The 16,875-nt window shown below is 39.0% G+C and overlaps 1 protein-coding gene across 1 annotated transcript; it reads right to left on the bottom strand.

Annotated features, from left to right (window-relative positions):
* Positions 1–5,469: 5,469 nt before the first annotated feature.
* LOC119470306 (protein lin-37 homolog) lies at positions 5,470–6,414 on the bottom strand. The gene has a single exon (XM_037736630.1). The coding sequence runs from the start codon at positions 6,397–6,399 to the stop codon at positions 5,866–5,868; it is 534 nt and encodes a 177-aa protein (XP_037592558.1). The 5' UTR covers positions 6,400–6,414; the 3' UTR covers positions 5,470–5,865.
* Between the last annotated feature and the right edge of the window lie 10,461 nt (positions 6,415–16,875).

Below are 16,875 nucleotides of genomic sequence, written 5' to 3'. Positions count from 1 at the left end.
TGTTTCCAACAAGCAGTTTTGCCGAAGCACTGTACAGAAAACTTAAACAACTAGCTGTTAAATCGCTCACCCTTTTGCATTACTCTGACACACCAAACTTTAACGTGCCTCTACCAAAACTTTAAACTGTGAGTGCAATCCTCTTAGAACATTATAAAGAAAACATTCTGACTTTTTCGGCTGCTAAAGTGATACTTACAGTACCATTGTGTCTGTTTGGTTTAAAAATGAGGTTGATAATGATAATGTTTTTCCATAAGATGATCTTCTACTTTTTAATGATACCCATAGTTTCCCCTACATAAATGACTAAATCCTTACAGAATCTCTGTCTTGATTAGCACTCCTGCTAGTAAAATTTCACATACTAAATCAGCACCAGCTGTAGCAAGAAAGAAAGAAAAAGGCAAGTGTAAATGTTCCATATGCCCCACCAAATTGGCATCTGTGTCAGTAACCCTTTTTTTCAAAACTATTGTATACATACATTCTCTTAAGTGTTTTGTTCACAGAATACTGCTAACAAAATTCTCTCTGTTGGCATATCAAGGAAAGAGCCTGTCCTTGGTACCATTCAACTGCACAAAATGCAATTGCTTCTTCTCCTCTTGTGGTCACAGACATACCTGAGGTTCTATTTATGTAAGTTGCTTCAAATTAGTGAACCTTAATTTTGACATCTGTTCTCTGTAATGTGACACTGCAGTGTTCTTACAAAGCTGCTTTACAGTTGGAGTTTAATTGGTAGCAACACCAAACAATGTCAGAGAGACAAGATAAATTATTTCGGTCACCTAGAAGGTATCTCAGAGACCAGGCTCAAAACAAATAACCTGGAATGTGGAGGTGGTGGTGGTGGAAAGTATTTGTGATCACTCTCATCTTGTCACCTGTATTTTCTTCAGATAATGAAGTGCTTCTCTATAGATAAACATTTATAGATACAGATATATCACTATAAATGCTATGTTATGGTAGTTTACGTGATTTTCAATAGTTTTTCCATTGAGACCTTATGAATTGTTGGAAATCTAGTCAAGACTGTTCTTTAGGAACATACTCAAACTATCACTATGAATCCTAAAATATCCATGGGAAAGCTACAGAGAAAAGCATCCTAATTAAATGATCTACCTATAAGGATCTACATACAAGCTACGTCCCAGAGATACCTGCCTCATAGGTTGAAAACAATTGTTTTCTTCTCTCATCAGAACATCGTAATCTCAGCCAAGGCTAGTGCACATAGAAAAAGAGAACTGGCCATTCCTTTCTTGGTGGTGCCCTTTGATTTCTGCTCATGCCCTCTCGCAGGTGTTTACAACACTGTGTTGTTCTTATTTGTCTACATTTCTACCATTCTTCATTGGACTATAAGCTCCTTGAGAGTTGGGATAGTAGGCCTATATCTATTCTAAGACAGATTTCAGTAGATACCCAATAAAATGTTTACCAAGTCAAAATGGTTAAAGATGCAGAAAGTTTGTGTTATAATCTAAATGAACTGGTTAGTGAACAACTCACCAACTGGGATCAAAAGACTGAAATAAATGAGGCAAGAAGAAATGGATGAAATTTTCCTTTGCTTCCCTGAAATTTTCCTGCTATATAAATACCCTTTCATCAGATGTAATCCTATGGCTATTGAGATTTAGTGAAAGTTACACTTGATAATTCCTGCTTAAGGATCAAAATCAGAAGACATGTTGGTTATAAGTTAAAAATCTCTTGGATCTGAAGAGGCAGTTTACCTAAATTCATAGTAAATAGTTTAGAGAAGAGCATGTAGGGAAAATCCACAATTATAGAATATCCTGCAAACTGCTTTTTAAAAATGTGAACATTCTTTCTATTAAAAACATGTAGCTTCCTTTATGAGGCAATAGCCTCTCTCTCAAATATTGTGAATAGTCAAATCTGCTAACCTCCTCTCAGGGAAGCTGTGATAAGAATTCCTGCACCAGGAAGTTTGCAGGAGATGATCTGATGGTTATATACATGAAATTCAACTATGCTTACCGACTCCATAGTGATCTTGCAGCTGTTAAAACAATTATAATGGGGGAAGATAAAAAATGTTGGTTAATGGATACAAATATACAGTTCAATTGAAGAAATAAGCTCTAATGTTGCATATTAGAATGGGGATGATTATAGTTAACCACAATGTATTGTACCTTCCAGAACAGCAAGAAGAGAGGCCATGAAATGTTCCCAAGAAATAGGAATGATAAGTACCTGAGGTGGTGGATATTCTAGATACCCTGCCTTGATAATTACATATTCTGTGCATGTAACAAAATATCACATGTACTCCATAAATATGTCCAAATATTATGTATCAATAAAAAAAGATAACAACTTATTCTTAAAACATTTGGACATATTATAGTTGATGGTAGCAGTGGTGAAATGTGTATTTCTACTCATCTATATGTTCCATAAGTAAGTGCATTCTTTTTATCTGCATTCCCGAGGATCAGCACAGTGACACAGAGTATGCATTTCAAAATGATTATTAAATACATGAAAAAATTTTTTAACAACTGATTCTTTACTTGTTTGCCTGCCTTTTTTTTTTTTCAGTCCCTACTCCTAGATCTGTAATTAGCATGCTTATTTTAATACAGTTGTATGGATGATAAATTACACACTGATATGGGATCTCCCCAAATGACAGACAAGTATAAAAATGAACTTGGGGAATCAATCAATCAAGAAGCCCTTTCCAGGAACACTGTATGTTTACAGTCCTACTATACTTTCTAGTGTAAAGTCATCAACCCAAAGGAAGCAGGGCAATGGCTGGACCAGCCAGGATGGTGTTACAAACCAGCAGTCTGGTTGTTCTTGGCCTGTGCCATGCTGGTGATCATGTATTTTTGAACATCAACTTTGATTTCCGTTCTCAGGCAATTTGTGACCCTGATGAGAAGACACCATGTAATTATAATTTTAAAATAATTAGACAATAGACAGTATATGAAAGACATAGGATTTATGCAATGGCTACATGGCATTTGTAGAAAATGGTCACATTTAGGAGGCAAAGCTCAGGAAGTGGTGAACCATGGGATTTTAATTTGGAACACAGGCCTTTGTGTTCCAAGGTGATTCCAAGTGTTAGTTTGGATTAATACAATCTGTGTATCGGGATGGGTGGCACCAGTCATCATTGCCTTTTCTACTTCCATAGGCTTTGTTCACCCAAAGCCACCTCATTCTCTAGAGAGGCACACCAGGATAGTGTGTGTGTGGTGGTTGCTTCTTAAAGGCCACAGCCAGGTCACACATTATTTAAAGCGCTACTTTATTTAAGACAACTTTCAAGTGTTTCTTCTCCCTTTGCTATCTATGATTGCCCCATTTCAGTTTGCCATAGAGCAGCTGTTTCGATATCCAGCATTTATCCGTTCTCCGCATGCATCCAGCCCAGAGGGATTGTTAAGCAGATCATTGTTTTAATTCTGGCTACATTCCAGGTCCCCATTATTAGTGATCCTGTCTTAACATTTACTGTTCAGTTTGGCTCACAGGTGATGTTGATTAAATTGGATATGCCATCTGGGGTGGGTTTTCATCTTGTAGGCACACTCCAAGCTGAGCACACCTACGGCTTCATTTTGGGCTGATGTTTCATGCCACATTGGATGGCATTCTGGACATGATTTTCCACCACCTGGGCATGACTCTTGGCTAATTCATTTAGTAGTTGTGTTGAAATTAAGCAGTTCACTTCACTATCCAGGGTCTTGGTTTCCTGGTAAATAAACCAGAGAATAATCACTCATTCCTTTACTTAGTTCCTTGTTCATTTTTTAACCATTTACTGGCCAGCCACTTTGTGCCTGATGATACTCTATGAGGCGTGCAGAAATCAGAGAAAAACAGGGAGTCCAAGCAGAGGCGACAGGATACGCAAACTGAAAGACAAGAACACCACATGTACTGTTCATGGAGCAGCTCTCTCTACTAACAGATGGGAGCGAAGAGCTCTGGAGCCTGCAGCACATGATCATTGAACTGGATCTTAAAGATCAAGAGCTCCGAACTCTGCTTTCATGCATCTCATCAATTAAGATATCCACGTGAGGGTAACACATAACAATTTTATTCCTAATTATTTGGGGAAATAATTCAAACATGTACGAATTACTTATTTTCTTATCATTTCATTATTTAAATACACAAAGCAGACTTGAATACATGCATTACATACCACAGGGGGTTGTTCTGTGACTCAAATGGCATGATGTGTGAACAGACACCTTCTAAAGTGCTGCAGAAGGCTCTTTTGAGCATGTAGCTGATGCTGCCTGCCCTGCCTGTCCCACTAAACTGTCACAAGGACTGAATTAGAAAAGGAATGTGAAATAATGTTGAAAATGTAAGGTGCTGATAATCATAAGAGCAGTAACAACTCACATTTACTTTGTATTAAAACGCATCAGACACGGCTCTAAGTGTTTTACTTGTAGTAGTTTATTTAATCCTCATAGCAACAAATACAGTATGGCCTAGAGGTGAGCCATACGAAAGTGTTAGTATTTGACCATTTCTGACCTACCAAAATGACAATGTCATATGGTTCAATCTGTTACTACCTTCCTATTTTACAGATGAAGAAATGAGATGCAGAGAGGTTAAGCAATTTACCCAAGGTCACAGAGTTAGCGAAAGCGTCTTGTTTTTCCCATATCTGCCACTCTGTTCCAAGTCACCGTTATCCCTCACCTGGATGAATGTGAGAGCCTCCTAACTGGTCCTTCCACTTCTGCCCCCACCCTTCTTCGGGCTATTTTCAACCTAATGGAGATAGATCATGTTTAAATGTTGGTCAAGTAATGTCATGTTTCCACTTAAACCTATCAGCGACCCCCATCTCTTGCAGAGGTAAAGCTCATATCTCTACTCTGTCCTATGTGGCCCTGTGTGATCTGCCCCCAGCCCTACACCTCTCTGATCGCGCTGCCTGCTACCCTTCATCCTTCGCTCTGCTCTACTCACACATGCCTGGAGCACCTCAGATCTTTGCACCTCCAGAGCTTTCCCCAGCTCTCCATGTGGCCCACTCCTACACCTCCTTCTCCTAACATATATATATATATATATATATATATACACACACACACACAGACACATACATATATATATACATACATACATGCATATGTATATACACACACATATATATATATATATATATATGTTAGGAGAATCTATGCATCTTCTACACGGTTTTGAATTCTTGCATTAGGATTTTATCTTAGAGAAAATAAAGGAATTGTTAGCTTCTAATGTTTCTTTTATTCTTCTCAAAATAATTATACTGCTTTTGCTGATAAAAAGGTAATTGAAAAGAATTGAACAATGCAGTATACAATGTACAGCTGCCTCAACCATGCCGCTTTCCTTGCTTCCATCCTACCCTACAGATGCAGTCTCTTTTTTATTTATTTATTTTTCTTGTGGAGTTGGGAGACGTTTACTGGGGTGGGAGGGCAGGAGCTGGGAACATTACTGTCGCTCATACATCTCCCGTAGGATCTTCAGGCTTTCTGAATAACGAAGCTGGCTCCAATGAGAGGCCTCCTTCCACCTGTGGCTGATGCGTTTCCAGCGCTGCTTGTTGCGATAGATCAGTGTGGAGGGCTCAGGCTCTGCCTCGTCATCCGGGGTGCCCCGCATCTCAGGCTGCAGCGGAGATGGGATGCGGGATCTGCAGGCATCTCTGGGTGACCCGGGCGCTGTGGGTGGCGGCAGCTTGTACACATCCCGATTCTTGCTGTTGGTGACCTCTGAACCCTCCTCATCCTCAGGGAGTGAGGGCAGGGGTGAGCTGGGAGAGCATTCACGCTCGCTGTTTCACATCCAGACACTGCAGACCGGGTAGAGCGGCGTGTTCTCAATGAAGTGGGCCAAGTCCACGCTCCGGTCCGACAGCTTAATCACATAGGTGCTGGATCGCTGTGGCCCTCCCCCAGCCTGCCCGTCATCCATTCCCCTCTTCTTCCTCCGCCAATGGGGGAAGCGGGCAGAAGGCCTTTTGCCAGTGGCTGCGATGGAGCGGTCCTTATTGTGGGTGCCTGAGGGGGTTTTCCCAGCTTCCTCATCCAGACGCTCCCTGTCCATGTGACTCTTCTCCAGCAGACACTGCAGGACGGCGTCCAGTTGGTTCTGGGCTTTGGCCATCTCCAGCTCTGGCTTCTCCACCTTCACGGGGAACGTGGTTTGGGTCCGGGATCTGGCTAGCTGGGTCAGATGAGTCCCAAAGGGTCTAGGGTCACAAATCAAGGCGGGAGGTGGACGGAGACAGTTCGAAGATTTGCTCCATGGGCCACGGGTCCTCTGCCTTCGGTCGTGTACAGCTTGTATCCAGATGGAGTCTCTTTTTAACATGTGGAATATGTACTTCCAGCATTTGCTGTCTATGATATTTTATCATAAAAGTCTTTTATAAATACACTAGATAGAATAATATGCACTTCTCTATGAGCTGCACGTTAGACAAACTAATACTGTGCAAGCTGTTCTACAACCTGAATTCTTTATTTTACATTGTATCAAGAATAGCTTTTCATGCCTTATTGGTTGGCCTTATCGAATTAAACGGCTCCATACGGTTCCATCACATGAATATATTATAATTTATTCTACCAGTCCTTTAATGATGAATATTGATACTAAAAACAAGGCTGTAATTGATATCCTTATATGTAAAAGTTTACTTCTATTTTTAGGATAAAGTCCGAAAAGCAGCGTTACTAAGTCAAAATGTAGATATATTTTACATTTTGGTACATATAACTAGATCGTACTACAGAAAATGTATGGCAATGTACACCCCCATCAATAGTCTATGATAATGCTCACTTACTAAAACCTACCATCACCTTTGGCATTCTAATAGAAGGCACAGAATCTGTTAGCATGTTCATGATCTCTAAACCCTATACAGCAGATACTACACAATGTCATCTTCAATGATGATTGGAGATGAGTCCAATAATTAATGTAAGTCTCACCTAAATTAACACAGCTCCAAAAATAGCAACAAACTGCTGCACAATAGAACAGCAGTTATTGGATCAAGGCTATGGCCTTAGATGGGTTTCACCATTTTTAACAGGACTGGACGCTAACCAAGGTAGACACTGCATTTAATATTCTGAAACGCAGGGTTAGCCAGCAATGGCAATGATGTGATACAAGAGCCTGTCCCCACTCTCTGGCCTTTGACAGACAAAGAGAATTCTAATAAACTCAGTCACCACCTCTGAATCCTTCACAACACAGTGCTCTCAGCAGCCACTGCAAATTCATAGGATAGGTACATCAGGCACAACCTGAGCTACACGATGTTTTTCACAGACAAATGGAATTCAGAAGATATAGAGTTTTCAGCAGGCTGTATTTTAGGGGAAAGGGGAAAATATAGGTGACATCTAATCAGGGCCTTTAAATCAATTTTCCCAGCATTTGATAGTATCAAAGATGGAATAGGTTGAAGCCTGAAGCCCTGTTGTGATTTGTGGGTGTGCCTAGAGGAAAATAATAACCAATAGTCAATTTAGAAAGATTCTGACCAGAATCTTTCTGAGGGAGATAAAAGTGATCCCATGATAACAACAACATTCATTTGACTTCTTCAGATGATTAGGCAAAAGGAAATTCTGTATTTTTGAACAGTATTTCTTAAACAGTATGTATCTTTCAATAGATAAAACAGGTTGCTGTCAAAAATTCTTAAAATTTTTTTCTTAGTATTATTTTAATAAAGACAATTAATGTTATCTATTGCATCAAACAACCCCAAAATTTCAGTGGATTCACAATAAAGTTTATTTCTTGCTCCCCCCAAAATCAAAGAGTTTTTCCGAATGCTTCTTTCAAGTGATAACTATGAAACTCAGGTTATTCATGTAGAATGATTTCAATACATGGCCTCCATTGTTGCTACTGAAGGAGAAGAAAGATTATGAAAAAAAAAAAAAAATCACAGTTTTTTTATAGCCAGTCCTAGAACTGCTGTACATCATTTCCATCCACTTCCAATTGGCTAGGACTTAGTCACATAGCCCTGCCTGAAGAAGCCTGGGAAATGGAGTCTCCCTGGCTGCCCCCAGAAGAGGAAATGGGATGGGTGAGCATCCAGACATCCACTCTTCTTCAAATATACAGCCAGGCTTGGGACTTGTATTATTCTCTGTAAATCTGGTAGCAATAAAAATGTGGATGGAGAACTACTTTGTTATATTTCAATGGGTTCTCTATTCCATATAATTCTTCACATATAATTGTATCATAAGAACAACTCGATTCATAGGTTGTTATTGCAAAACATATATTTTCTTCGACCTCATTTTCTGACATAAAACTCCTAAAATCCTTAGAATCTCCAAAGCATGTTATTGAATTCACTGACTGGCTGCCTCTAGGTAGCTTCAGGATAGGGCTGGTCACAGAAAAGACCAAGGCAAGATTAGAGGATTGGAGCTTTCTGCCCCACTCCCCCCAAAACTTTGGGGATAGAAGAGGGCTGAAGGTTAAACTGATCCCCAATGGGCAATGGGCATTTGTTTAATCAATCATGCCTAGGTAATGAAGCCACCATAAAACTCAAAAAACTAAAGAGTTTGGAAAGCGTCCAAATAGCTGAACACATGGAGTTTCCTGGAGGCTGATGTCCTTGGACAGGGCATGGAAGCTCGCATACCTCTAACCCCGTACCTCACCTTATGCCTGTCTTCATCTGTGTTCTTTGTAATATCCTTTCTAATAAAGCAGTAAGTCAAAGTAAAGTGTTCCTGAGTCCTGTGAGCTACTCTAGCAAATTAATTGAATCCAAGAAGGGGGTCATAGGAACCCCAATTTATAGCCAGTGCATCTAAAGCACATGCAAAATAACCTGGGGCTTGCAGTTGGCATTGGAAGTGGGAGCAGTCTTGCAGCAGTGCCCTCACCCTATGGGGTCTGTCGCTATCTCCAGACCAACCGTGCTGAGATTGAATTGAATCAGAGGACACCTAGCTGATGTCCCCTGCAGAATTGATGGCTTGCTTGGTGTAGAGGGGTGAGAGGAACCCCACACACATTTGGCCACAGAAGTCATCTGTGTTGATTGTTGTGGTATGACAGCAGAGAAGAAACAGTCTGTTTTTTCCCACTCAGACACAGACTCTCAGATCTGAACGCTGAATGCCATCTCAAGGGACTCCCTGGTTGAATTTACCTCTGCAGGCAGGTAGTAGACTCTCCAGTGACTCTCAACCCCTTTTAACCACCAAGAATTCCTTTAATTATTTTTTCTTCAAAGACCTTATGTTTAGAAATAATTTGTCCGCCAAACCACATTTATAGAGCAACAAGCATTCATTTTTCTCATATATGTTTAAATATCAATATAAAAAATTCCAAATTAGAACTTCTGATCAGAACATAGAGATGACTCTTACACTGAGTTGATCTAAAGCTAGCCAGAAGCAGGAGACCCAGAGCTCCAGTGAGCCTGTGCGTTTATGCCAGTGTTATAAACTGGGTTGTACCCTGCAAAATGCACGTATTGAAGCTCTAACCCCCACTGTTTCTGTATTTGGAGATAGACTCTGTATGGGGGTATTTAAGGTTAAGTGAGGTAATTTGGGTGGGGCCCTAATCCAATGGGACCACTGTCCTTATAAGAAGAGGAAGAGAGACACCAGAGATATTTCCTCCGCTCACATGAAGGGAGGTCATGTGACAACTCAGCAAGAATGTGCTATCTTCAAACTAGAAGGAGTGCTTAGACCTCAAGCCTCCAGACTGTGAGGAAATAAATTTCTGCTGATTAAGTCAGCCAGTCCGTGATATTTTATTATGGCAGCCATAGATGACTAATATCCTCAGTTAGAGGTAAAATTTCTATTGTAGATCTTTAAAACGTGAAAATAGATAAATGTTTACATTGTCATAGTAAATCCTGATTAGGAACAACTATGTTATCATCTTTTTGCAAAAGAGCTTCATTTATGGTGGGTAATATCATTTGGTTTTTTTTTTTTTTTGTTTTTTTTGAGACAGGTCCCACTCTGTCTGGCTGGAGTGCGGTGAGTCAATCGCAGCTCACTGCAGCCTCAACTACCTGGGCTCAGGTGATCCTCCCATCTTAGCTTCCCAAGTAGCTGGGACTACAGGCATGCACCACCACATCCAGCTAATTTTTGTATTTTTTCTGGAGATGGGGTCTCACCACATGGCCCAGGCTGGTTTCGAATTCCTGGGGTCAAGCAATCTACCTGCCTCCCAAAGCGCTGGGATTTCAGGTGTGAGCCACCATGGGAAATATCAGCTTCATCTCATTTCCAATAGGTGAGGTTCTGTACAGCAAGTGCTATGTATCAAAAAGCCCTGACTGATGGAAGAATTTGCTTCATAAACAAAATTCTGTATGATTTGATATATTTGTTTTTTACTATAATGTCTCACCTACTGGAGGTTCAAGTTCTATTGTCAATATTCTTTTAGGCAATCTTGGCATACGATCATACATATACAGTAATTGCTGTTGAAACTGTCAACCCGTTATTATTTTTAGATTAGTGCAGAGGATGGGATAAAGAAATCATGACATTAAATAAAACATATTCAGATCCGCCACCAACACATCATTTCCCCATCCCTCTTCAAGGCAAGAATCAGTACTTGTAGGTGCAGGAAAAGTTATTGAGGCAAAATGCCAGGGTCATTTTTAAAATGCTCAAAAACTTATTTTGCAGAAAGTCACTGCTCATGGGCGCTTGACATTGTACCCGCTCCCTCACCACCATGTATGATTTTCACACACACACACACACACACACACACACACACACACACACACACACTATGATTCTGCTTCTCTATGACCAGTGCAGACTTAAAGAATGTAAAGACCGTTCGAAAGCAGGATTTAGCGTCCCCATTTTAATAATAAATACAAACACACACTTACCCAGTACGTTTTACGCCTGCCTGCAACAAAAACAGCTGAACAGATTGTGATGAAATTCAGAGACTGACAGTCTGACAAAAAAATCCCTTTTTGTCTAAAATCTGGCTTCCATAGGTTTGTGCAAATCTAAATATTTGATTTTGCACTGGAAAAGGAGCCAGTCTTATGTACAATTTATAAAATAAATGTGTAGATACATGTTTTAAAATCTCCAAATTTTGTCAACACATACTGTCCAACTTTAAAGACTTTTCTCCCCCATTTTTTTCCTATGACTTGGGTGTATTTTCCCCTGCTTTTTAAGGCTTTAACTATACTTATCTAATAAGAACTCTTTTGCAAACCAGTGTTTCAATAGCGATTTAACAGTAGTTTCAGTGTCAAATTGCCCTTTCCTCAGCAGGGAGGTTTAAGCCTTGCTGTATTATACTTCCAAGACACTCAGGAGCTGGAGTTGGGAGATATAATATTTTCTTTGAAGTTTGCCTTCACAACGCACTGGGATGCAAACAAGCTTCAGTTACTCAGCAGTCAAACAATTCCATCACACAGCGACCAGGGCTACATATTATACCCAATTTTCTAATTACATCTTTATGATATTGACTACATGAGGTTAGGTGAAAACAGACTGGAATCACTATAAAATGCCTTGTCTAAGCAGGACATCTGGACTTTGAAATATTTTGCTTGTTGGCTTCAAATCCCCCTTTGGCAAGTCATAATCAAAATAAACATAATTAATGAAAAACTTTAAGATATTTCTGAAAAATTCTTCATATGTATGTTAAAGGTATTTATTGTGCCAGAGATATATATGACCCACTATATATGCATGTGAAGTTCTAGGTTAAAGCAAATACATTTTACTGTTCTACATATTATTATATTGCCTTTATGGTTTATACATCATAGCAATTTAGCTGTCTCAATGCTATTTTTTAAGGGATTTTTTAGACATTTCATAACTGAAAGTGGGACTTTCTCTTTTTGTAAGTTTTCTAAAGTTCATGCACGATGCAATCATTAATTTATAGCAGCATCTAGAGTGATCTATGTATCAGGAAAGAAAATTGAGGGGTTTCAGAAAGTTATCTAGGGTCTCATAGATCACTGGCACTACTGCCGAGAAGCGGAAGAGAGGGCCTGACTCATTAAAAGAATACACACTAATATTACCTGGCAGTCATCTCAGGGAACTGGGCCTCAAGGATTTTTATTCTCTTCTTTCTGTATATTTATATTTTTCTAATGTTAAATGACATATAGGAGAGACCATTGTTTTGAATGGATCTCCTGCACGAGGCCCCAGCAGACCTGACCAAACTAGAATAGAGCCACCCATGCCAGGTGCCACACAATCAAACTTAAACTTTAAGGGGGCCAGTTAAAAAAAACACCCACACAAATTAAAAACATAGCCACCAGTCAGAATGAACCTAATTGACCTGAACATCCCCCCTGTTGCAGCTCTAAGGAAAGTAACTTTGAAATGACCAACCCATTTCCGGTTCTGTGTCTGCCTTCTTCAGCTCTTTTCTGTGTATAAAGCCAACTTCCTCTGCTTGGAGCGCCTTTTCTAAATCTTTAGATGGAAGGTGGCTGGATTCATGATTGACTAATAAAAGCCAATTTGATCTCTAAGTTTGTTGTAATTTTGTCTTTTGACACTAAAATTATAAAAACAAGCAAGTATGAATTGTGTCATCAAAAAAGCACAAATAACTAAAAGTCAGGATGAAGAAATGTCACATGCTTTGGCGAAAATCATAAGCACTGTTGTGTCCTTTATCTCTTATATCTAGGAACTTTGGACATAGACCACCTTGTCCTCCTCTGCAATCTTGTACAAAGAAAAAGTCAGCTACGTGTAGTTAAACATCTCCTGAGGATGAAAAAGGTGCATGCCAAAGGAAGTCAACCACGCGTTAGTGTTTATTCAGAAAAGTTTATAACTATAAAAATAAATACTATTCAAGTCATATTTAGAAGAATTACAAAGATGCACAGAAAATTCACAGTCTCCATGAAGTTGCACAAATTAAGTCATTGACCCGCACTGAGTTGAACACCAAACAAGGTGCCCCTTCTTCTAAAGTAATGAGTATTCCTCAAATGGCAAGGGAGCACAGGCTGCTGTTTGATGCTGATGACATTGAAAATTTTGGAGAACAGAAATCCCATCATTTTTCATTTGTATGCAAATTTGTCTGTTCCAGAAATTAACCCCTGGACCCCATGTCAGTTTTCATCTCTAGGAATTTTCTTTGCCAGCACCACACGGTGTAGTCTTGTCACTATCCTGAGGTCACTAGGTTTTCCCAGTTTAAAAATAACAACTAGCGCCACCAAAGTCATAATGGTGCTTTGTTTACCCTCATTACTGGAGGCTAAAGAGCACTAGAGGAGAGGCTGTTGTAAAATGCACATCTCCAATAGCTCGTCGTGCCAGTGGCATTGAAATGCAAACTACATCCTACTTTGGCCAGGCAGCATTCATTGCCCACTTTTCCTAGTGTTAAGGTAAACCTGGGACAATAGATCCATCCGATTACCCTTCTTTTCAGCCAGGTCTTCAATGGGTAAAAAGTTCCTTTGTTACTTCCCACCTTAGACAAATGTCATCATCTACATGTGAAGGGGAGAGAGGTGATTGAGGTTTTTAACTGATGTGGATTTAATTATGCTAATTTAGACAGCTGCAATGCATTTCAGTATAGCTGCATAATAGGGTGAGCAAATACAGGTGCCCTTCTCCATAGGGGTTTAATTTTTAACCTAGGTAGCTTTAAAAGGGAAAGAGCATTCAAAAGTATAGACAAGTTAAGATTTGTAAAGGAAGGTTCACGGGCCCTCCGAAATATTTAGCAGGCTTTACATGCACCTAAGACAGAGCTGGTTAAAATCTTCAAACTGGTCTCTAATTAGAATAGACCATTTTAAACGGTGGGTTTATCAAGAGTTGATTAGAGATAACACTAAACTAGAATTTTGGAATTAAAAATGACCTTTACTTCCATCTCTAAAAAAAAAAAAAAAAAAAAAAATCACACAATGGAAACGGTGATTTTTTTTTAAAAAAAGTAGTAAGAATGTTTTAAAATGTTTTCTTAAAAAGGAAGGGGATTTTGAATTTTGAACTTTAACAACAGGGTGAGTTTCCCTCACCATGTACAGGACATGACTTTCATCCTGCTCCTTGCACATGGAGACATGACACTCAGTGTCATCAATAAGAATAGAGTATTTGTTTCATTTTTTAAAATGCTGCCTAACACCAGTTTTTGGGTGAGTACTGCCCACACCCTGTTAAGACCAGAACAACAAACAGCTAACCCAAGTTGCAACATTTCCATATTGTTTCTGATGTCTGGGCCTTATACTTAGATCACACTCAGGGCATGCAGATGGAAAGAAATCGCTTTTATAAATTGATATCCATCACACACTATTTTGAATTCCTTTGAACAAAACAGTGTCGGAATTTTAGCTATAGAGTTTTTGAATATTTATTTTTCTTCATTCCTTTATGATTCCTATTTTATCTACTTCAGTTGTTTGGGTTTTAAACAAGATTTGACACAGAGTCCTATGCACCTCTCAGAGGCTCAAGAAACCCTGACTGGTTAATATGCTGCTCTCAAAAGAGGTGGGGTCTCACAGGGCAATACTGGACAGGCCAGTATGCAATGGTGTGAATGAAGAGGAAGAAATCTGAAGGGTTTTTATGGCTTACTTTGTGGCTTGCTAAGGTAGGGAGGTCTGAAAAGGCTGCAGAGCTTCTGTTCCCTTTCACCTCTGGGTGACGCTTTCTTCAAGGCCCAACTTGTCTCCATAGACACAGATTTTCCTCCTAGGAGGCCTATTGCGTTTCTAGAGGACAAAGAGCTTATAAATGAATCATCTTCCTTTCTCCCAGCCATTCCCTTCTCATCCCTGTCAGGCTTCTCTTCTGTGCATTTTCCTTTGTCCTATACTAATCAGAGAGGTAATTAGCTGGCAAAGAAAAGAAAAAAGAAGTAGGGCATCTGGCCTCCGCTCTAGCGAGGGTGCAGAGTGACCTTTCCAATTCCACCCCAGTTTTTGGTGAAAGCACACAGATTTGGGGTGAATTTTGGCTCTGGTTTTTACTGACTCCTCAGATCTTGGATGAGTTATTTAACTTATCTGACTTAATTGATTAGCCAAATGGAATACTCATTCACAGTCTGTGCATTCGTTGAGGCTACATAGTAAGTAAGTAAGTAAGGCTGAAAAGTACCTAGAACTACGTACATCCAGCACCCAGTAGGTACCAAGGATGCTGTTCTGCTATTTCTTCATCACCCACAATGCACATCTCCCACCCCTTTCTCTTTGCATTGATCTATAGCTTCTTTATTCATGCTCCTTTGGGATACCATTATTGTATTTTCTCTTGTCTTTAATCTTTTAAAATTTCTTTCCTTCTGCCAATTTATAACACTTTTTCCTGTTGTTTCTCACAGATTCTTTCACTATCCTCCTTTCACCTCTTTCCGCTTTTAGGGTTAGAACAGGAGAAGAAAAGGGTGGAAGTAGATAAAATTAAAATAGGAATCATAAAGGAATGAAGACAAAAAATATTCAAAAACTCCATAGCTAAAATTCTGGCAGAGTTTTATTCAAAGGAATTCAAAATATATGTGATGGATATCAATTTATAAAAGTGATTTCTTTCTATTTGTATGCCATGAGTGTAATCTAAGTATGAAACCCAGTCATCAAAAACAAAATGGAAATGTTGCAACTTGGGTTAGCTATGGATTTCATCCTAGCAACCATATGATTCTGTTCTTAAAATCACCTAAAAATGGCAAGAACAGTAAAAATGGCAGCAGTCTTTTGATAAATAGTGCTTTGGTCAAATTAATACAGAACAATCATAATAACACAAACAACTTTCTCCTCTAACTCATGGAAATGCTGGATGAAATATAACAAAAAATGGAATACATAGTTGAGTCTGGAAGACAGAACAAAGTTCCCTGCATCAAAAATAAAGAGAAAGCATGGTTAGAGTAGTGAGCACATGAACTGACACAGTAAATGTGAAAATAGTAGTTCTAGTGAGCAACAAGGAAATTTGTTTCGGCTTGCTACGAAAGAAGAAAAAAAAATCAGCCAATATTAAAACTCTCACAGGTGTGCCTCATGTACATATAGAGTATCCATTCATACTCCTGAGTTTACAATCTCAAATAAAGAATCTAATATACAAATAAAGGAAATAGACTTGACAAAACCAAACTCCAAAACCTATGTTTAGGGTCACTGACACAACCTGGCATGCTCAAGAATCCTGCAGATGAAGAAAAGTTTAAAAGACAAAAATGACAAGCCACACAAGCAAGTTTTCGTAGGGGAGACTCAGAAGATTCAAGAAACAACAGAACTAGAACCCTAATTAATGTCATAAAACAGTCTGGGAGACACCATTAAATAAGTATGCTTAGAATGATAAAATAGATAAAAGAATCACCATAAAAATAAAAGAACAGAACATAATGAAAAAAGGAAAGATAATTTTGAAAAATAGCCAAATAAAACTTGCAAAAGTGAGAAGCATGCTTATTAAAATGAAAATCCTTAATGGACAGGCTAATCAGTAGCTAAAGAACTAATGTGTGAACTGGCAGATAGATCTAAATAAATTACTCCCAAATAGTACCAAACAAATAAATAAACAAATTAAGTATATATGTGTGTGTGTGTATACATATATATAATATTTATATTTACATATATAATTTTTTAAATGCTAAAACCTAGGCAGATTGGCTCACATCTGTAATCCCAGCCACTTAAGAGGCTGAGGCAGGAGGCTCACTTGTGCCCAGGAATTCGAGACCACCTTAAGCAACACAGTGAAATACCCACCTCAAATT

Source organism: Cebus imitator, unplaced genomic scaffold, assembly GCF_001604975.1.
Source record: "Cebus imitator isolate Cc_AM_T3 unplaced genomic scaffold, Cebus_imitator-1.0 Scaffold27, whole genome shotgun sequence".
Lineage (NCBI taxonomy): Eukaryota > Metazoa > Chordata > Mammalia > Primates > Cebidae > Cebus > Cebus imitator.
The sequence above is the reverse complement of the archived record's forward strand: the minus strand, read 5'-3'. Positions and strand labels throughout refer to the sequence as shown.

Bases quoted from the DNA above. Each gene is read 5' to 3' on its own strand.
- LOC119470306 (XM_037736630.1), bottom strand. From the start codon at position 6,399: ATGTTAAAAAGAGACTCCATCTGGATACAAGCTGTACACGACCGAAGG.